At 36.6% G+C, this 22,500-nt stretch overlaps 1 protein-coding gene across 1 annotated transcript in view; it reads left to right on the top strand.

Annotated features, from left to right (window-relative positions):
* The first annotated feature begins 4,250 nt into the window (after positions 1-4,250).
* The window catches only part of cac (calcium voltage-gated channel subunit cacophony), a 534,146-nt gene continuing 515,896 nt past the window's right edge, over positions 4,251-22,500 (top strand). The window contains exon 1 of the mRNA XM_089100885.1: positions 4,251-4,381. Coding sequence (XP_088957011.1) covers positions 4,359-4,381 — 23 coding nt within the window. The 5' untranslated portion in view covers positions 4,251-4,358. The remainder of the gene's footprint in view (positions 4,382-22,500) is intronic.

Raw genomic sequence — 22,500 nt, forward strand, 5'->3', positions numbered from 1 at the left:
TCTTGGAACAACATAGATTTAAACATCCTAATTACGACAGAAATGAAAGAGGCATTTTCACCGTGGCTGAACAAAGATTGGCTGAGTCAAGGCTTTCCTCTGAAGCCCCTATTGTTTCCTAAACAATATTCACCGAAAGCTCAACCTACGGGTGGGGTGGCTATCTAGAGGACCCACATCAAGACAATTCGGGGACTTGGTCTCCAGAAAAGAAATCTCTTCTTATAAATTGCCTCGAGATGAGAGCCGTAGCCAACACAATCAAAGCCTTTGCGGAGGAGTTAAGAAACGAGGTAGTCATGGTAGCGACGGACAACTCGACTGTAGTCAATTACATAAACAAAGAGGGCGGAAACCGCTCTTTCTCCCTAGAGGAGGAATCCATAAAACTCTTCGAGATTACGATGGCCCTGAACGTTCACTTGAGGGCAAGAAACATTGCTGGGGCACTCAACCTAGTAACCGAACCACTGTCACGAGAAGGAAAAGGCCTGCCCACGGAATGGAGTCTCAACGAGAGTGTCTTCAGAGCCCTGTCAAAAGAGTACGGATTGCCAGAAGTCTATCTATTTGCGACTCGATTGAACCGGAAGATTGACGTATGCTTCTCATCAGTTCCAGATTCTCTTGCGATCGGCATAGAAGCCCTTGTCCACGATTGGTCGAACAAACACAGCTATGCCTTCCCTCCATTTGCCCTGATCCCAAAGGTTCTGGAGAAGGTTCGAAAGTCTGTGAACTGCCAAGTGACGCTAATTGCTCCGCAATTACCTCGCCAAGCTTGATACATGAATCGTCTCAACCTGCTAGCGGACTTGCCTATACCCCTCGGAGATCAGTCAGATCTTCTTCAGCTGGGTTGACTTCGCCACCCTGCACTGAGGAATCTAAATTTACACGGATGGAAGATATCGAGCGTGGACTCGAATAAAGAGGTTTTTCTAAGGAATCAGCCCGTGCAATTGCCCGGCCCCAGTGAAGATCTACCATTGAATTGTACAATGGAAAATGGTAAGTGTTCGTGGAATGGTGTAGTGAAAGGAAGATTAATCCTCTTGAAACCAGTGCTCAGACAGTTGCAGAATTCATGATATATCTAAAGACTGGTTGAAACCTCGCACCATCAACGATAGAAGGTTATAAAGCAGCAATACGAGGAACGCTATCCCTAGCTACAGGAATAGATTTCAGCAAAGATACTTGTTTGACGAAAATGATACAGAATTTTTGGCAAGAGTCACCGTGGACACAACATGATATTCTTGCCTGGGATCTTGGTCTTGTTCTAAGGTAGTTTAGAACTTCACGATTTCTTGACTTGTGGAATATTGATATGAAAGATCTTACTCTTAAGACGGTATTCATTACCGCCATCGCATCTGGTCATCGAAGGAGTGAAATTCATGCCTTGTCCTTCAGTAAAGCACAATTTTCGGATAATTCAGTAACTCTCAGGTTTCTCCCTTCATTTAGACCCAAAACCGTAAAGCCTCATGATGTACCTTCTCCTATCCTACTTCCCGTGCTAGATGTAGATCCAGCTTTGTGTCCAGTGAGAATACTATCGGCCTACGCACAGAGAACGGCTAACGGGGCGGTCAGAAAAGGGAGAAAAAGGTTCTTCATTTCTTTTTCTGAAACAGCACCACGAGAGGTGGCAGCTGGAACCATTTCTTCTTGGATAAAACAGGACATAATTATGGCATATGATGCAGCAAAACAAGAGTGTAGAAAAGGGAAAGCACACGACACAAGATCCAGGATGGTGTCATGGGCGCTATCAAAATCAGTACCACTTGCTGATATAATGAGTGCTGCTGGCTGTTCTTCGGAGTCTACTCCCAGACAACACTACCTTCATGAGATAGAAGATCGAACCGATGCTCTACATTTCGTTGCGGTTCAGACAGTTTTATAGTTTATACATTTGAATATTTGAGTTTGAAAATAAAATTTCACATTAGTTGATTTATGAACCCACCGCCAAATCGGTTGGAATCTAAGCTTTTGTTAATAGATGTACCAACGTATGAGGTAATGGCGACGCCAAGACCGAACTTTCGAATGAAATTTCAGTTTGGCTAGCCGATACTTACCTCATACGTTGGTACATAAAGTCCCTCTCTCCTCCCCGCTCATAGAGAGTTAAGAAATTATAAGGAATTTAGTTCAAAACCGAAACTGATCGGATTCGGCCATGTGAGAAGAACTGGAGCGTTGTGGAAACGTTTGTTTTTCGTGAGGATTTGTGGTGTCTTAACCCCGTCTTCGTATCGCAAAACCGGAGAAGCTTTTGTTAATAGATGAACCAACGTATTAGGTAAGTATCGGCTAGCCAAACTGTACTTTCATTCGGAAGTTCGGTATTCAGGTACCTACTGTTGCAGAAATTTTAGTCCACTTCGCCACTGTAGCTGTGGATGGTTCTGACAGATAACAAGTTGAACATATTCGGTGAAATCAAATTCCAATCCGGGTTTTTGGTCTGTTGGGAAAATGGGTTTTGACTATATCTGTATTATTGGTGCCAATTTTTTTTTAACATAATTTTTGCTGATTTTCTACGCAAATGTCTTCTTTTTTTATTTGGAATCCCCTTCTAACAAAAACTTTATAATTTTTTGTTGAAAGCCCTTTGCATTAAAAATTGAATTTTTGATTTATTAAGATGAGTATAGTTGCATAAGTTACCATTTAATAAATTCAAGCAGTCAAATTTGCTTTCACTGTCCGAAGTAATTTAAGGCTTTTCTTTCCGTTGGTATCTATTCGCTCTGAAACAAGTGTATTTGCGACAATCCCGCAGCTGTAACTCACACCAGCAGAAAAAAATAAAAATGTCATTTAATTCATTAGTCTCAGACCTATCATTTACCAAGACTGGATTCTAATATTACTTGGACTTTTTCTTAGAAAAGGATCTTAACTTGCTAAAAAAAGAGGAAAATCGTCATTTCTTCAAAGATTTACAACTTTTTTTTAGCGTATTTTGAATCTACACAAGTGTGTACACTAAATTTCAAAAGTGTAATTCGGTGGATGACAGAGCTGAATCTCAACTAAGGAATAATGGTAAAACTTTAATCCTTTTCTGATGTATAGCAACCTTTACCTTTTAAAAGAAATAATATTTTCTAGAATCAACATAAGAAATTAAGAAAGGAAGAGCATGGTTTTCCATAAGATGGGCTAAAATTCTCTGAATATTTCGGTTGCATACACAGTGGCCATCCTTAGCAGATAAACTAAAGATTATGTTAACCTGTGTATGTAACCGAAATATCCAAAGTTTTTTTTGTTTAAGTTTCACTCTGAAATAACAGGATTTTTCCTATTGAACTGTTATTTATGTGTTACGTAGATTATTACCTTTCACACTTTATATTAGTCTCCCACACTAGACTATCCTGCAAATCCACAAAGGCATCATAATCATCTTAAATCATGAAAGTCATCATAAGTGAAATACTGATAGGGATTCGATCTCTGATCAAACGTGAAAATATTTCTAGGAATGAACTTTAAGTTTGTTTTCCAAAAATTTTAATTGCTCATCCAAAAATTCCATTTTGTCGCTTTTTCATAACTTACGTTTAATATTTCATCATTTATGATCAACTGATGAAACGCAAATTTTTAGCAGAGCTAGAGTCTACTTTGCTCTGCTTACGTTAAAGACAAAAAGTTACTCCGTATGAAAACGAAAACTAAGGTTAAAAGGATCCTTCGCATAGCGTTTTGAACTTCTGTTCTCCCTTCATACTGAATTCCATAAGGCTCAGGAAAACTCCGTAAGGCATCGTCCTTATTGACATCATTCACCCTGTCAGCAGCAGTTTTTGGAGGTGAATCATTTTTAAACTGCCGGATATGAGTTGACAGCCAATATGGTTAAATTGCCTTCAAAATTTCAAGGGCTATGATTGGCCGTCAAATCAAAGCTGGCTTTGGTGCTGGCTGGACGAATGATGTCAATCAAGACGTGGCTTAAGGCCTTATTTTAACACAGTTGTGGTCTTAAAGTTTCCTAGAGTGAAATGTTCTACGGTGTACTGTGAGAAAACGATTAGACACCAATTTACATCGGTATAAACATGTTTCATAAGAAAAGAAAAGAAAATCGCGATACAGTTTTAGATCTAGCAGACTCCAAGAAGCCAGTGGGCTGTACAATAGGCCATCCTGTCTTGTATTTTGTCAGGTATATTCATTTGAATTTTTTTTAGGATGACGAATTATTTGACATTTCCTCTGTATACAGAAAAGATTGGGATATCAATGTTAAATCAGATGATCAAAAGAGTCGCCTTATTAATACGAAGCTTGGGAAATATACACCAACATTAAGCTTTGAAGCAATGAAAGACAGTTCAATATTAAGGTAATTCTGGTGAATTTCTTTATAGTATTCTGGTGAATTTCTTTATAGTATGTTTATAGTATACTATTAATTTATAGTATACTGTATAGTATATTAGAAGTAATTCAAGAACCATGACTGACCCACAAAGGATTTAACCCCACTTGAACTAAAACCAATTAGCAAAGAGAACGGCTTCCTTCAGTGTGTGCACCCCTGTGAAAATTATTGCTCGATCTGAAAATAACATAATACTATTTTTACATGCAAAATACTTTTTGCTCGAAGAAAAGCTATAAAAACACAATTTGTGTTGCTAAAGTGTTGGCAGCTTTTGGAATTCTGTTGGATTCTGCTGCTGGCAGCTTTGGAACTTTTCTCATACCTGATTACTTGACTTTTGAACTACTTTTTTTTATTAGAGGCTTCATGCCTACGTCACAGGTAAGTCCTGGCAACTGCCTCATTTTCCAACACTGAGTTATTTGTTATACCTTCTCTTGAACGCGACAAGGGAAGGATGTTCGGGGATTACCTCTGCTGGCAAGTTATTCCATGTGGCGACCGATCTTCGAGCGAAACTCGTTTTGAGATATTCTTGGTTGGGAGTACCCTGCTCAAGGCAGACCTGACGAGCTGTATTTCAGTGAATTGGTCGCAAGGGGTTTGCTCTGTCAGGAACGAGCTTCGATAGTTCCTTTGATGAAGGGATATACATGTATTTGTAGAAAACCGACATGGACGCCACGGCGAATAGTTCCTGGATCAACTGTGTAGATTTAGCTATCGTGTTGCCAGAGGTTGCTGCACAAACTGTTCGATTTTGAATCCGTTGGAGTGGAGCGATGTGCCTTATTGGAGCACCAGCAAAGAGAAGACATGCATATTCCATGACAGGTCTGATGCACGAAATGAATAGGGCAGAATAGATGAATAGGCAGACTTTTGTATCTTAGAATAACTCCTAGCGTCTTGGAGCAAGAGGATCTAATTTTTATTGAGATGCTGAGTCCATGAGAGATCCGAAGATAAATTAACTCAAAGTAGGCATAGTGTATTAACTTGTGTTATTGCCTTTCTTTTGAAGGCGAAATCAGCATGATCCTTCATATTACGCGCCTTAGAATATGCTAGGCATAAAGGCTATTTCAAAATATGTTCGATGTGCTTGGGAAATTGATGGGTGTGGGGGGGGGGGGTCTGATTGCCTCCCAATCAATTATGTCTCTTAAAAGTATCTCAAAACCTTCAATTCCCAATCCAATTAATTTTAATTTTCAAAGATATGGTTGATACGCCCTTTCGACAATATGTATGCACGTGCTATTTTCTGATTCAGTTTCAACTTTCCCCTAAACATGTTCTCAAACTTTCGCTTCAATATCCTCAGCCTTGGTAATTCTCGCTACAAAAGTGGTAGTGGTAGTAGTAGCAGTAAGGGCGTACAAATATTGCCTTGTGTTCGATTGATCTTCCCATTTAAGCCTTCCTTGAAAGTTCCAACTTAATAACCTAATCCATACCAGAGATACGCCCTGTTGACAATCTTCGTGCACACACTATCTTTTGGTTTAATTCAAATTTCTTTATTCTCTCATAATTTCAACTTCATACCTTTAGTCTTATTGGCGCTAATAAAATAGTAGTAGTAATAGTAGTAGGAGTAGCAGTAGCGGTAGTAGTATGCACATGTGGCCTTTTTACCAGTTGAACATCCTCTTACTGTGACCTAAAAGTTTCAGCTTGATACGGTAAGCCGTTTCAAAGATATGGCTGGGAAGCCGTTTTGGTAATCTCTAGGTACATAGTATGTTTTAATTTAGTTCATTTTTCAGCATAATATTTTCTAAAAATTTTACTCCAATACCCCCCAGCCTTGGTAGCACTCACTACAGAAGCAGTAATTGTAGTGATAGTAGTCTTAGTAGTTGTAGTAGTAGTACTAGTAGTAGTATGTACAAATACTGCCTTATTGGTAAACTAATAATCCCCCCTCTAATATTGTCTGAAAGTTCTAGATAAATACACTCAGTCATTCCTGAGTTACGCCCTTTCTGACAACCCATATGTATATAACGTGTTTTGATTTAGTTCAACACTCCCCTAAATATTCTCTGAAAGGTTCACCTAAATGCCCTTTATCTTTTTGGACACTAAAGGGCAAACAGACACTAAAGGTACACTAAAGTGCAGACCTTTCTCAATAGCAAATACTAGATGTAAACAACTTACAGGCCTTGCCACGAGGGCATTGGGAGGAAGGGGATCCCAAAAGACATAGTTACTGGACTTTCCAATTATGTTGAACGAAATGGCTATGTCAAAATGTTGATTAGATGTGTTTGGGGAATTGATTGGCGTGCAAGGGGGGATGCCCTACAATCAATTTTGACTCTTAAAAAGGGCACTGAAAAAAGAAAATAAAAATTTCGATTTCAGTCGAAAGACCCGCCTTCAAAGCTTACACAACCAACGCGTCCACAAAAACCTCCAATGCGTTAAAAATGGGCAACTTGCATAAGTTACAGCCTTTGCCCTATGGACTGGGGGCTTCGTGAACCCCTGAGTTTATATATTTGACTTTCATATTATTTGAAACAAAATGGCTTTCTCAAAACTTTAATCAAATACATTTGGGGAAAAAAGGGCCTGAGTAGAAAGGGGTGCTGGTTACCTTCTGATAATTTTTAGCGTTTAAAAAGAGCACTAGAACTTTCAATTTCCAATCGACTGAGCCTTTCCATAGTTCACCCGACCACTTTTTCCATACAAACCTTATATGTTAAGAGCGGGCAACTAGAATAACTTATTGCCCTTGTTCCGAGGGCTGGGGAGTAATTTTCAAACCGAGAATCATAGTTATTTAATCGTCGGGCTATTTTGGACAAAATGGCTACATTAAAGTTTTAATCGGAAGTACTTCGGGGAAAAGGTGATAGGGTGGCCTGGCTGCTCTCCGATCACTTTCGACTCTTAAAAAGGGAACTAGAACTTTCGATTTCCAATCGAAGGAGGCTCCTCCGAAGTTTATGCTATCACCCCTTCCATAAAACTTTATATGTTACCAATGGGCAGCTTGCATAGCTTACAGCCCTTACCCTGGGGGTTCTGGGTGTTTTGTCAACACAGGAGGCATAGTTATTTAACCTTTGGATTATTTTGAACAAAATGGCTACTTCAAAATTTCGATCGGATGCATTTTGGGAAAAGGGGACATGGGGCGCTAGTTGCCCTCCTATAACTTTTGATTCTTAAAAAGGGCACTAGAGCTTCCGATGTCCCATCAAAAGAGCCCCCTCCAAAGTTTATATGATCATCCCAGCCCTTCCATAAAAACCTTATTTATTAATGACGGACAATGAGCATAACTAACAGCCTTTGCCCTGAGGGCTGGGGGGGATATCTACAAAGATATATTTACTATACCTTTCAACTATGCTGAACAAAATGACTCAAAATCTCAAAACTTTGACTGGATGTGTTGGAGGAAATAACGCGCGTAGGGGGGGTGCCATTCTATTACTTTTCACTCTTAAAAGGGGCACTAGAACTTTCAATTTCTAATCGAATAGCCTCTTTCCGAAGTTTCTACGACAACTCCTTCTATACGAAGTGCCTTGGTCAGAAGAAAAAAAACTAAATAATGCAGTGTACCCACTTTGCTCGTTACTCAGGTAGCGCTATTGCACTGCCTACAATTATTAGACTTGAATCTTAGAGATATTTTGGACAAGAGTACTTTGGGTTTTACAACCAACCCTACCCTCTTTGGGTTGGTTCTTTGGGTTTACTTTGGGTTGTTTCATTTTATGAATCAGCCCCTTCCTCGTTCTTCTAGTCCGGGGTTCAGCAGCGACAACCAGAATGTGAGATTGCATGTCAGAGCTTCTTATAACCACTGAGAAAAATCTTATTATTCAAGGGAAATTACCTGAAATACCGTTGGAATGATTTAAAAAACTGACAGAAATGTAATAAAAAACCACTAGGCGTTTTTCATTCGTTTAAAAAAATAAACAGAAAAAATATTAGAAAAATACAAATAAACAGACTGGTTATTAAAGAATAAACAGAAACTATCTTGGACATAAAGAGTGCTGCTGCTATATCATCATGAGGTATGGGGTATATCATATGATATACCCCCTACCTAATATTATTTTAATATGTTTCTCTGACGTTCAATTCTAATGAAATGTATCCAAGTATGATAAAATTTAATACTTTAGAAACAAATTTGGGTTATTTATTTGCACATTAGGGGGGGGTAAATTATAGCGGCTCTGTATGCCTAACGTGTTTAGGTACAGTTATCCTGCGTAGTATGTAGTAAGAATTGTTTTCTAACTACACACTGTTCAAGTACTTACCCCCACCCGACCCCCTAATGTTCAAATATATAGACCAAATTATATATTTTCCATCTATTCTTTCCACTTCTCTTTGTCTTGTTCCACTTTCACTAGGCTGAAAGAAACTAACAAATAAACCAGTTCTGCAATACGTCAATGATAGAACAACTTGAGCGGTAGGGGGTTTATCATATACAAATACCCATTTGATTTTTTCCCACCAATGACTCATGAGCTTCATGAGAAAACTCACACACAAGAGCAATATGATACAAGGTTATTGCTTCTTTTCTTTCACAGTGCCTCACGAAGGGTTTATGAAGGGTTCACGAAGGGTTCACGAAATGGAAGGGTTTATGGATCTGCATTTGCTTTTGGCAATGAAATTTTCACTCCGAATGTTTTAAAGGGCAAACAGTAACTAAAACACTTGCAGTCACTTGCAGGCTGACCGTAGTTTTTGCACTCTTAAAGGCTTTCAGTCAGACACTTGCTAAACTTTAGCGTGAAGAGCTAAGGATTGAGGGATGCAGCAGCCCCATCAAACTTTTATAATAATTCAACTGTTACGTTGATTCCAAAAATATAAGATTCATTAAGCTTAAAGTTACTCTTCAGAAGTTCCCAATGAAAAAGATTTAACTGTAGAAAAGGGGAAGAACTCAGCAAATCATATCTGACGGAGGTTGAAAGTCCTACCGCTGTTTCAACCTCCCGCTTTTTACACCAAGGGTTGACCTTTCTCCCATGGGCGTAATTTGCCCCCTCCCCTAGAACCTGGTTAGCCCCCCTCCCCTATCTGAAAATTAGTTTCTTTAAAAATCTTGTCAAAACTAAGATTTGCCTGCATAATTCAAGCATCCAGAGAAAATCCTGGGGGGCAAAACCCCGAGGATTTTGACGAAATAACGCCACTGCTTTTTCCCAATGTTTTAAAAATGCCATAGGTTTCTAACATAAGAATATAGGGACAAGGAGTTTATTTATCTATTAAATAATATTTTGATTAAACTATATAGTTTAAATAGTTTATTTAATAAACTAATAGTTTATTTTATACAATAGTGCATTTGATATATAATTTAAATATTTATTAAACTATATTTTGAAAGTCGATGGGTTTTGTTGCTCGATTTTCCGTTAACAATAATATTCCCAGCTTTAATTTTTTGACAAGCGATTTGTAAATATAGCAGTTGAAAACTACCAACTAACTATGTTTGTTGCATTCTAAAATTGCCTTTAATAAAGCACTTGTCAAACGTTGGCTTAAAGACCAGAGGGTTGAAGGGAATTCCCTCAAATAGAGATTGTTGTATGATAATTTATTCATTTATCCCTTTTTGACGTTTTAATGTCCTCCTTTCTTTTTGTTTGAAAAAAAAACTGTTCCTTTCGTTTAAAAATCAACAAAACTCCATATTAGACTTATCCTAAGATCAACCATTCCCTCTGCAGATCGACAAAATCAGGACTTTTTTTTAGGTCGGAGGATGGGGTTAAATGGGGGTACCTTTCCTTGGAGGACGTTTTCTTGGAAGAAGGGACGTTTCTATGAAGGGAGCGCTGGATTTCCCAGCATTATTTGAAAAACGATCAGAAATTAAATAAAAAAAACAAGTTTTTTCAACGGAATGTAAGGAGCAGCATCAAAACTTAAAACAAACAGAAACTATTACATATATGAGGGGGTACGCCCCCTAGTCAATACCTCGCTTTTTACGCTAAAGTTGTTTTTAGTACTTTCAAAAGAGGTATCTATTCGAATTAAACGGCCTTCGTGATTCAGTGATTTGTGATTCGAACAGAATCCAAAATTTAGCGTAAATAGCGAGGTACTGATTAGGGGGCGAAACCACTCATATACGTAATAATTTCTGTTTGTTTTAAGTTTTAATGTTGCTCCTTACTTTCAGTTGATTTTTTATTTTTTTTTATTTAATGAAACATAAAGACAGCAGATACACATATAGATGAATCAACAAATCCTAAGACAAGTAGAAATCAAAATGAATAGTCAAGTCAAACTTAAAAAGAACAGAGTCTACTAAAAACAAAAGTTTTGCTACCACCCCACCCCTCCCTCTTATCCGTAAACCCTATAAAGTGTATTGCCTCATTGGCGTTTTAATTCCTCTCCTGGCGTTTTGATCCAAATACCACAGCATCGTTTTTCATCTTGGAGGGTTTATTGCTCTGGTGGCATTGTTTGTAGCCATGCCAAAGAATCGTGCTCGTGATTCCACAGGAAATATTCAGTGAGGAACTGCTGAAAGATTTTTTTTTATTGCAAGAAGTTTCTTATGTATTGAAAGAAAATAATAGAAACAATGACAAATAATATATAATTGAAAATAATAAATAAAAAAGAAAATAATAAATAATAGAAACTAACTGTTGAGAGAAGTTTTATTAATTGATCAATAATAAATTTCAATCAAATGTACAGACAACCTAATGAGATAATTTGGCTCTTCTTTCCACAAGAAATTAGGTTTTTTTTTATTGCAAGAAGTTTCTTATGTATTGAAAGAAAATAATAGAAACAATGACAAATAATATATAATTGAAAATAATAAATAAAAAAGAAAATAATAAATAATAGAAACTAACTATTGAGCGAAGTTTTATTAATTGATCAATAATAGATTTCAATCAAATGTACAGACAACCTAATGAGATAATGCGGTTCTTCTTACACTCAAGCAGTTAGGTTTTTTTTTTAATGCAAGGGTTGTAAAGGGACCGAATGAATTTCGACCTTTTTTTGGGGGGGGGGAGGGGGGAAGGGGATCTTCATAAAGAAATAATGGTACTTGTATATTATATGAAAAAAGCTCGAGAAGTGAAGTTTTGTGAATGCTAATGAAATAAAACAAAATTATGTTGAAAATATAATAGTTTAGAAACAAATGTGGGCTATATATTTACACATTAGTGGTTGGGGGGGGGGGGTTAGAACATAGCATATATTAAATACGTAAACTCAGTGGAAGATCCACGGGGGTGCGGGGGCACGCACCCCCCCCCCTCCAAACGTAGTCTAAAGTAGTTTAATTTCCTTAATTAACACAATTTTGCAATAATTAAACTTACTCCTAACGCAAGTTTATCGGATCAACCTATTTTGCGCCCCCTCCCTATAAAAGTCCTGGGTCCACCCTGTTCGAATGTTCTGTTAAGGCTCATGAATAGTTCTTAATCTCTCGTGAATTAATTGCTCAATATATAAGACTACAGAGTCGTATCTAGGTTATTTTTTGGTGGGAGTGGGTGGGTGCTAAAAGGAACTTCAATAAAATCATCAAAAAACGGTTTATATTTATTTTGTTACGTTTTTACGAGTCGGACAAACATTTCGGGGAGTTCAAACACCCTAAACGCTCCTAGATACGACATTGCAAGTTTAAATTCCTCGTGGGGATCCATACACATTTAGGAAGGGCTTTTGCCCTGTAGACCGTCTTACTCAGATTCCCAGTAAGTATGCTTTTAAATGCCAAGATGACAAACAAAACTATCTTACTAGTAAGCACCGAGGCTTTTCATTGACATTAACGTTTTTCCGTTTGCGTTTTTCGCACATTTCCATTTAGCATTAAGAAACTCCCATTACGTTTGTGATAGTTTTTGTTCGTTTCAATCTTTAATATTGTGATTTACAAAGAATGTTATTTATTCACCTCCTACCACTTACGGCACCTCCTACCACTAGTTCACGTTATAACTGAAACAACCACTGACCCAATAGACAAAACACATTAGAGAAGATCGAGTTTACGTGAACAAGTTCGATTTTAGCTCAATTTGAATGATGATGACCAATTCAATTTTAGCTGTTCTTGCAAAAAAAAAAAATCTTTCTGCAACGGTGGAAACACTCCTAAAGGGTAACGATATAGTGGTTTCAAAATGTTATGTGAATTTCGGTAAAAATTTCCCACCAAGTTGGCGTCAGACTTAAGCTGGCAGGGAGCCAATTACCACTTGCAGATCTTTCTTTCCAAGTTCTTTTTTAGAATCATGAATAATTCTGCAGCTTACGTAATCCAATTACTCAATAATGATCGTATTTTCTTTCGTAGCGGCTTTTCCGTCTTTTCCTTATTAATAATTTTAAATGAGCAATATTGTCAGTTAGGATTTCGTTTAACGTGAAAACTGGGTTAAGGATTAAAATTCAAGAAGATTCGTAAATAGTTAGTAGATCACCTCGTTTATATATATATATATATATATATATATATATATATATATATATATATATATATATATATATATATATATATATATATATATATATATATATATATATATATATATATATATATATATATATATATATATATATATATATATATATATATATATATATATATATATATATATATATATATATATATATATATATATATATATATATATATATATATATATATATATATATATATATATATATATATATATATATATATATATATATATAATGGCCTCTCTTGTGCCTAGGACAAAATCTTGATTGGCAACTCTACCCTTGTCTCCCAAAAATTTTTAGGCTAGGTTCTAACAAAATCTTTATTTATTAATAAAATTTTGCCAACTGTGCCCTCTATTTAATTTAAAAATAAAAATAAAATAAAAAACGATTGTAACAGTTATATTATTTATTTAAAATTTTTCACCGATACAATCCTTGCGCCAGGGGCAAGTATTCTGTCTCCCCCTAAAACCCCCGCTTTTTTGGATTTGTCTCTTTCTTAACCTTTTCTCTTCGTTTTTCGTCTTACGTCATGTATGTGGTCAAATAACGTATTTATCCTTTTCAACCTAATGATGAAATGACCCATCCATCTTCGCAGGAGGAATTCGGGACCCTCTCTTCTTGTTACCATACTAGACAAATTAATATATTAACTTCAGCATTTTACAGAAATTAATTTTTTTTAAAGAAAATCTTTACCAAAAACAAGATTTACAGAGAAAACTATCGAGCTATATTAAAACTTAAGATGAACTGAAATAAATTCTTCTAATAAATCCAAAAACAAATAAGACTTAAAATAAATAATCACATCAAACAGTTCGTGGTAACGAACTGTAAGTAAGGAGCGACCCGGCTGAATAGTGACCGAAACTCTAAAAACAAAATTCTGATACCAGTAGATACATCATAAGAATCGAATTTTTATACTGATTTCAAATAGATAAGTTTCATCAAATTCAATCAACCCATCAAAAGCTAAAAGCCTGAAAAAATGTGCTCTATTTTCAGAAAATGGAGGTAACACCCCCTAAAAGTGATCGAATTTTAATGAAAACCAAACTATCATATTCAGCGTAACAGAAAACCCTACTGTAGATGTTTCAAGCTCCTATCAGCAAAAATGTGAAATTTTGTATTTCTTGCCAGAATCTGATAGTTTTTTCCCAGAATCTGACGGAATCTGATCACGGATGCGTATTTATTTGCTTGTTTTTTCCCCAAGGGGAATCGTATCAATCCAGTGGTCCTAGAATATCGTCAGAGGGCTCATTCGAAAAGAAATTAAAAGTTTTAGTGCCTTTTTTAAGTGACCAAAAAATTGGAGGGCAACTTGGCCACCTTCCCCGCGCTCATTTTTTCCCAAAGTCACCCAATAAAATTTTAAGATAACCATTTTGTTCAGCATGGTCGACGATATAGTAAATATGTCTTTGAGGATGACTTAGTCCCCCACAGTTTCCGGGGGAAGGGCTGCAAGTTATGAACTTTGCCTAATGTTTCAAAATAGTATTGGTTATTGGGAAGTATACACACGTTTTCAGGAGGGATTTTTTCGGTGGGAGTCGAAGGATAGGGTTAAATGGGAGGATCTTTCCATGGAGGATATTTCCTTGGAGGAAGGGACATTTCTATGAAAGGAGCGCTGGATTTCCCAGCACTATTTGAAAAACGATCAGAAATTAAATAAAAAAAACAAAACAAGTTTTTTCAACTGAAAGTAAGGAGCAACATTAAAACTTAAAACAAACAGAAATAATTACGTATATGAGAGGGTACGCCCCCTAGTCAATACCTCGCTTTTTACGCTAAAGTTTTTTTTAGTACTTTCAAAAGAGCTATCTATTCTAATTAAACGGCCTTGGTGATTAGCAAAAGTTTTGCTACCACACCACCCCTCCCTCTTATCCGTAAACCCTATAAAGTGTATTGCCTCATTGGCGTTTTAATTCCTCTCCTGGCGTTTTGATCCAAATGCCACAGCATCGTTTTTCATCTTGGAGGGTTTGTTGCTCTGGTGGCATTGTTTGTAGCCATGCCAAAGAATCGTGCTCGTGATTCCACAGGAAATATTCAGTGAGGAACTGCTGAAAGATTTTTTTTTATTGCAAGAAGTTTCTTATGTATTGAAAGAAAATAATAGAAACAATGACAAATAATATATAATTGAAAATAATAAATAAAAAAGAAAATAATAAATAATAGAAACTAACTGTTGAGAGAAGTTTTATTAATTGATCAATAATAAATTTCAATCAAATGTACAGACAAAATGAGATAAATTGGCTCTTCTTTCCACAAGAAATTAGGTTTTTTTTTATTGCAAGGGTTGTAAAGGGACCGAATGGATTTCGACCTTTTTTTGGGGGAGGGGGGAGAGGGGAAGGGGATCTTAATAAAGAAATAATGGTCCTTGTATATTATATGTAACACGCTCGAGAAGTGAAGTTTTGTGAATGCTAATGATTTAAAACAAAATTATGTTGAAACTATAATAGTTTAGAAACAAATTTGGGCTATAAATTTACACATTAGGAGGGGGAGTTAGAGCATAGCATATATTAAATACGTAAACTCAGTGGCTGATCCACGGGGCAAGGGGGCGCGCGCCCTCCGAGCATAGTCTTAAGTAGTGTAATCTACTTAATTAACACAATTTTGCATTAATTAAACTTGCTCCTAACGCAAGTTTATCGGATCAACCTATTTTGTGCCCCTCCCCACATAAAAAATGTCTTGGATCCGTCCTTGCGTAACCTAAACATACCTATTTTAACCTAACCAAACCTTATTAACCTACTACTGCTACTACTACTAACAACTCACCGCAGCACCAAGCCGCCTGAGGCCAACACAGCTACGCACGCTCCTCCTCCACCCAAATCTATTCAAAGCGTCCCTTTTTACACCCGCCCACGAAATTCCCGTTTCCTTTAAATCTTTCTTTATGCCGTCCTCCCACCCCAGACGGGGACGACCTGCTTTCCGTTTAGCCCTAGATGGTTGGCCTAAAAGAAAAAGATCTTCGGCAGTCTGTCATCCTTCATCCGCACAGCGTGCCTTCGCCATCCCAACCTTTCCTTTGCTATAACCCTAGAGAGTGGTATTGAGCCATATTTTTTGTATAGCCTACTTTTTGAAATACGGTAAGTCAACCGGGCACCTGGAACAATCCTTAAGCAATTTCTCTGGAAAACATCTAGCAAATCTTCATCCGCTTTTCGGACCGTCCATGCTTCAGAGCCATATTTGACCACCGTCATCACTGTAGCTTCTAATATTCTAATCTTGGTTTGCAGACTTATCTTCCTATTCTTCCAGACTTTTTTTAACTGTGATAAAAGACTCTGAGCCTTGGCTATTATATATTTAACATCTTCACTGCTCCCACCATCTTTACTAATAATACTACCAAGGTAAGTGAAGCTGCCCACCTGCTCAATCTTTTCATTACCCAACGTCACCTTTTCATCTTTACTTATTCCTAGCCTTAGTGACTTAGTTTACCTAACATTAATTTTTAAACCAATTCTAGCACCCTGAACTTGCAAAACCTCTAAAACTTCATTCATTTTGCTCACACTTTCATCTAGAATGCTTAAATCATCAGCATAATCCAAGTCCAGGAGACATTTTCCTCCCCATTTGATTCCGTGGTCTCCCATTGCCTTTCCTGCGCTCCTTAAAACAAAGTCCATCAAAATAATCCATACAAAGGGGGATAGAACACAACCCTGCCTAACTCCTGAACACAAAACCAGCTGCTACCCTCATTTCCTACGTTAACCTCAGCAGAGTTATTCTCGTAAATAGCACTAATCACTTTAATGTATTTGTTGGGTATACCATACAAGGATAAAACCTTTGCTAAAGCTCTTCTATCAACAAAGTTAAACACTTGCTCATAGTCTATAAAACTGCGGACCAAAGGTGTTTGAAAACTCAGGCACTTCTCAATTATTAGTGAAAATTTGGTCGACACATCCTCTACCTTTTCTAAAACCGCACTGTTCTTCTCTTAAAACTTTGTCTACGGCATCTCTCAGTCTAAAAAGTATCATATTACTAAGTAATTTACTACCTAGAGAGACCAGACTAATGCCTCGATAATTACCACACTGACTTTTATCACCTTTCTTATAAAGTGGCTGAATTAAGATTTTCCTAAAATCGTTAGGTACTTTTTCAAAAATCATATTCATAATCTTCAGTAACTTATTTTTAAGCTCCGAGCCACCATATTTAAGAAACGCATTTACGACCCTATCAGCACCTGGAGCCTTATTATTTTTAATCCTTTTAGTACAGTCGCTATTTCTTCCTCACAAAACCAATCTTTTTTCACATCCAAGGTATCACAAACTTTTTCATTTTCCTCTGTAATTTTTTCCTGCAACACTATCTCGGTTAAGCAAATTCTCAAAATGTTCGGCCCATCTCTCTTTAGTTTTTTCCTTATAGCTAATTGCGACCCCATTCCTATCTTTAACTGGGCCAAGTCCGGATTGAATACTCCCTCTCAATTTGTTAACGTGCCAGTACAATATTTTACTATTAAGCCGTCTAGCTGCATCTCCCAGATCCTTGGCAATTTTATCCATGGCCTCCCCTTCACACCTCTTTAGTTCATTTAATGCTTTTCCCACTTTCTCTTCATTTCTTTTGTTTTCATACGATCTATCACTCAGATAATTCTTGTACAAGTCCTTTCTCCTTTCTATTAAACATAAAGCTTTTTCACTAATATTCTTAGCTGCAGTTCTAGATTTCTTCCCTAATACACCTTCAGCAACTTCACAAAAAAATTTTCTAAAATTATTCCAACCATCTTCCGCATTATCAAATTTTAAACTCTCAAGTTTAGTATTCAACTGTTCCTGGAAAGTTTCTCTCAGATTCTCATCCTGGAGTCTACCAACATCTCAAGTTCTCGGGAGGTAGTTACCCTTCCGATATTTCAGCTTTAAATTAACCCTTGACACTACTAGATGGTGATCTTTACTTTTAACATCAATAACAGCACTCCTAAAAACCCTAGTATATTGTATTGATCCTGCCAGTCTTCGGTTTACTATAACATAATCGATAAGGTTTGCTGTCTTACCATCACGTGAATACCATGTTAACTTATGAGCCATTTTATGACCAAACACCGTATTGATTATAACTAGATTACTATACCTACAAAATTGCAAAAGTCTGTATCCATTACTGTTTTCTTTTCCTACACCAAATTTACCTAGGCTAGGATACCATCTATCCCTATTTCTATCCACCTGGGCGTTAAAATCTCCTAATAAAAACACCATATTTCTACCTGGGACCCTGTCTTTTTGCTCCTGTAACTGTAAGTAAAATTCATCTGAGTTACTACTATCCCCGTCAGTCAGTTCTACAGAACGTATACTACTATACCTGATACCCTGAACTTTTTAGTTATAAAATGAGCAATAAGTATTCTATTATTAATACCTCCTCAACCTAAACAAGCCTTATCAGCTTCTTTATTCATCATGAGCCCTACTCCCTGTCTATGTACCTCATCCTTTCTGCCTGAGTAAACAAATTCTATATTACCTAATTTCATGCTTCCTAGCCTTGGGATATGAGTTTCTGAAATTCCTAATAAATCCAGTTCGAATCATCTGCATTCGTCAGTCAAAATGTCGATACGATATTCATTTTTTAATGTCGTAACATTCGAAGTTCCAATTTTCATGATCTTTAAATCATTGAAATTATTTTCGCCTCATGAAAAGCAATGATCTCGGATACCAGTACAGGACGGGGATCACATATCTTCTCAAGTCTACACCGAAGTGCTTAAGCCGGCTAAGAACCGGACAGCAAGAAGTCCCTGGGACCTCCATGAATGGAGGCTCTGTGCAATCCTGGGCCAATCTTGGGTCACAACATGGTTTTTAGCACTTGGCGATGCTCTTCTATCAACAATAGTCGAAATCCTGCACAGACAGTCTCAAGCCTATTACCTCCGACTCATTATATATTCATCCCTACAAATATTATGCTACAACGGGGAGGCAACCCATAATAGATAAATTAGCTAGGAAGAGGTTTTTCAGCCCAAAGATGCCCATCAAAACATACCAAGCCCAGAAAAATTGTCCATTAATCAGAAACCCGTGCGAATGCTGTGTCGTTTACTAGGCTATAATGTCCTCGATGGGCGCCACTCCTCAAGTGGCGCCCCTAATGAAAAAAAAATGATGAAAATAGAATACTTTATTAGCAAAATTGTGAGAACTACAATTTTGAAATATGCCCCCAGAACGCAGAAATGTCCTCAAAAATCACGTTAAAATGAACTCGACCATCCGCCCGCCACATGTACTCCACTACGTATGAATGTAAATGATGGCGAGATGTACCTCGGTGCCGTTTGTTCCTCCTTTTTGAGGAACCCCACATTCTCTCTACTTTTTGGGTAGAGGCACCGGTTTCTGGGTCGACAAAATTATTTTTGTGAGAGAATGAAACCCGCTTGTTCCAGCTCAGTTGTGTTGTAGCCATTCCAACAATATGAAATAATTCTTGAACATTCATGGTGAGACGCTATATTCTATCACTAGTCAAAGAAAACTAACCGGTGTCCTCAAGAATCGCGTTAATAATGAACTTTTCCTTGTCTTTGAGACGGCCAGCCGACGCCGAAGCTCCCAATTTAATAAATCACAAATGACCTTCACAATTTCGCTAATAAAATATTCTATTTTCATCATATTTTATTGCCACCAAACTTCACTTCTCGAGTGTGTTTTATGTAATAGACAAGTACTGAAATAATAAGCTAGAGTATTATTCTCTAGCTTATTATTCTCTTACTATTCTCTATATTCTTACGTGTTTTTTATTACAAAGGGTAACAGTTTAGTGTTGCCTTTAGCAAAGAGCAATACTCCTACACTATATATATATATATTTTTTTTTTTATATATATATATATATATATATATATATATATATATATATATATATATATATATATATATATATATATATATATATATATATATATATATATATATATATATATATATATTTTTTTATATATATATATATATATATATATATATATATATATTTTTTTTTTTTTATATATATATATATATATATATATATATATATATATATATATATATATATATATATATATATATATATATATATATATATATATATATATATATATATATATATATATATATATATAAATATATATATATTTTTGTCCCCGCCCCATAGGGTGGATCTGAAGGGTGTGCACAGATCGACCATTCGTTCTTGTTACTGTTGGGTTTGAAATATAGATACGTTCCCATTATATGGGCCTTTTTAAAAAGTCAAGTTTGGTTAATGTTAATCTTCAATGGTTAATATTAATGCAGTCTTTAACTTGCATTCAACTTGTGTCAACATCAAATTAACTTGTGTCAACATCAAAATTGGACATTATATGAACATTAATAATTCAGTAGGTTGTGGTGAACAAAATAAAATTTCGCTATAGGGATTCGTGACGTATAATCCTGACATATTTGTAACCTTGACTTGTGTCTATTGATCTAGTGACCCAATTTCTGAACATTTATATATATATATATATATATAATATATATATTATACACATATATATATATATATATATATATATATATATATATATATATATATATATATATATATATATATATATATATATATATATATATATATATATATATATATATATATATATATGTGTGCCAGGCTGTTTTTTATGTCACCCTAATTGACAAGCAGAAGAGGGGCAGTAAAACCGTGGCAAGTGCCGTTGTACCTGCCAAGAGAATCTCCCTTAAATGGCGGGGATCAGGTTGAACGGGGGCTGACACTTCCCTTGTTTATTGGGGTTAAACCGGTTTCAAACATGGAAGAGAGTATTATGCTAAATGCCGTGTTGAACTATATATCTCAATCAATGGCTGTCGGAATAAAGAAGGAAGTGTTATTAAAACGAGCTGTGGAATTTTTTGATAGAGACTAGCTTTTAGAGACAAAAGAAATGTTAACCAAGAAGGCCAAAAATTGTTATGGATTTACGAAATGCGTGCAAGATGAGGATAATTTAGTGGATATTGCTAAGCTGCTTGCACGATGCGCTAAAGAAAGAATAAAACTCCCCAAGTTCGTTATATTTTATCCCCAAGAAGCACCGGCAAGTGGACCAGAAGTAGGTACATGTGTTACATCGTCGGTGAACGAAATGCGACGGCAGTTCTCGGGTTTCCTCGAGTGTTATAACCAAGTTCCTTTCCCATGGCCGCCCGGCAATTCTGTAAGTAACGGAAGCCAACCTAATCCCACCCCAGATAGACATTCTCCACCTTATTCCGTAGTTCTGTAGAACCCGCCCCCCACCCCCACTAACACGCCAGAAGAACGAAAACAATTTCTTACGAGCATGTGCGGAGAAGATTTATCGGTCGATGATGTTGAATTGAAAAGAAACCGATCTGAACCGAGCTTGTTGTTAAAACGAAGGACAAAGCAGGCAGGATTGCTTTTTCTATCAACCAGAAATCACAAAGTGTAGAAGCTAAAGTGAAATCCCCAGTTTTTATTGGCGTGATCAAAAATATCCCAACCCCATATGATGCTGACACGGTGAAAGCCTTCGTTTCAGGTTGTGAAAGGGCAGAGCGGTGTGGTGCTAGTGAAACCAATTAGTTGTACTTTTCCCCCGATTATCAGCTAGATCTAGCTATGAAAAGCCCGCCAAAACTAGATTTTGAACGTTTTCCGATTGAAGAACTTGTGTACCTCCCAAAACGGTGCTATAATTGCCAAAAATTTGGTTACGTTTCAATGGCGTGCTCTGCTCCCCATATTTGTCCACGTTGCGGTGTCCAAGGCCATACGTCGAATGCTGGTAACCCATGCACGGAACCAATTGGATGCGCAACATGTAAGTCGACAAAACATACATGTCAGTTATTCCAATTCCCTGAGATGGAAAAGCAAATTGGAAAACAAAAACGCTACGATGATTGAAGAGAATACTAGGATTGTCAGTATAAGGTGCTTAACTCTAAACATTAGCGGTGGGTTCGTTCAAAAGTCTTCAGTTGTTGATGTGCTCGTGTCAAAACATGACGTGATGTGCCTACAAGAGCATCTTTTAAGTGAGTTAAGCATTAGTCTTTTGGATACTAAAAAAGGTTTCACCTGCTATGCAACTCCAGCTAAGCAAGTTGGTGCTGCCGGTAGACCGTCGGGAGGTCTTGCGACTTACGTGAATTCCGCTATACGTTTAGTGCTTATAGAATCCAGTGATTACTTTCCTGCTGTTAAAGTCGATAATGTGTTTATTTAAAATATTTATTTGCCCACTGACTACCATAATGATACGTCCAAGCGCCTTTTTTCTCTTGCCTCTGAAAAGTTATGTAGAAGTATTTCGAGTATTAATTCTAGTAATTCTGCATGTCTAATGGTTGGAGATTTTAACTGTAACCTAACTGCTCCTT

The sequence above is a fragment of the Artemia sp. Qi Xiang Cuo genome, chromosome 15 (assembly GCF_049724085.1).
Source record: "Artemia sp. Qi Xiang Cuo chromosome 15, ASM4972408v1, whole genome shotgun sequence".
In the NCBI taxonomy this organism is placed as follows: Eukaryota; Metazoa; Arthropoda; class Branchiopoda; order Anostraca; family Artemiidae; genus Artemia; species Artemia sp. Qi Xiang Cuo.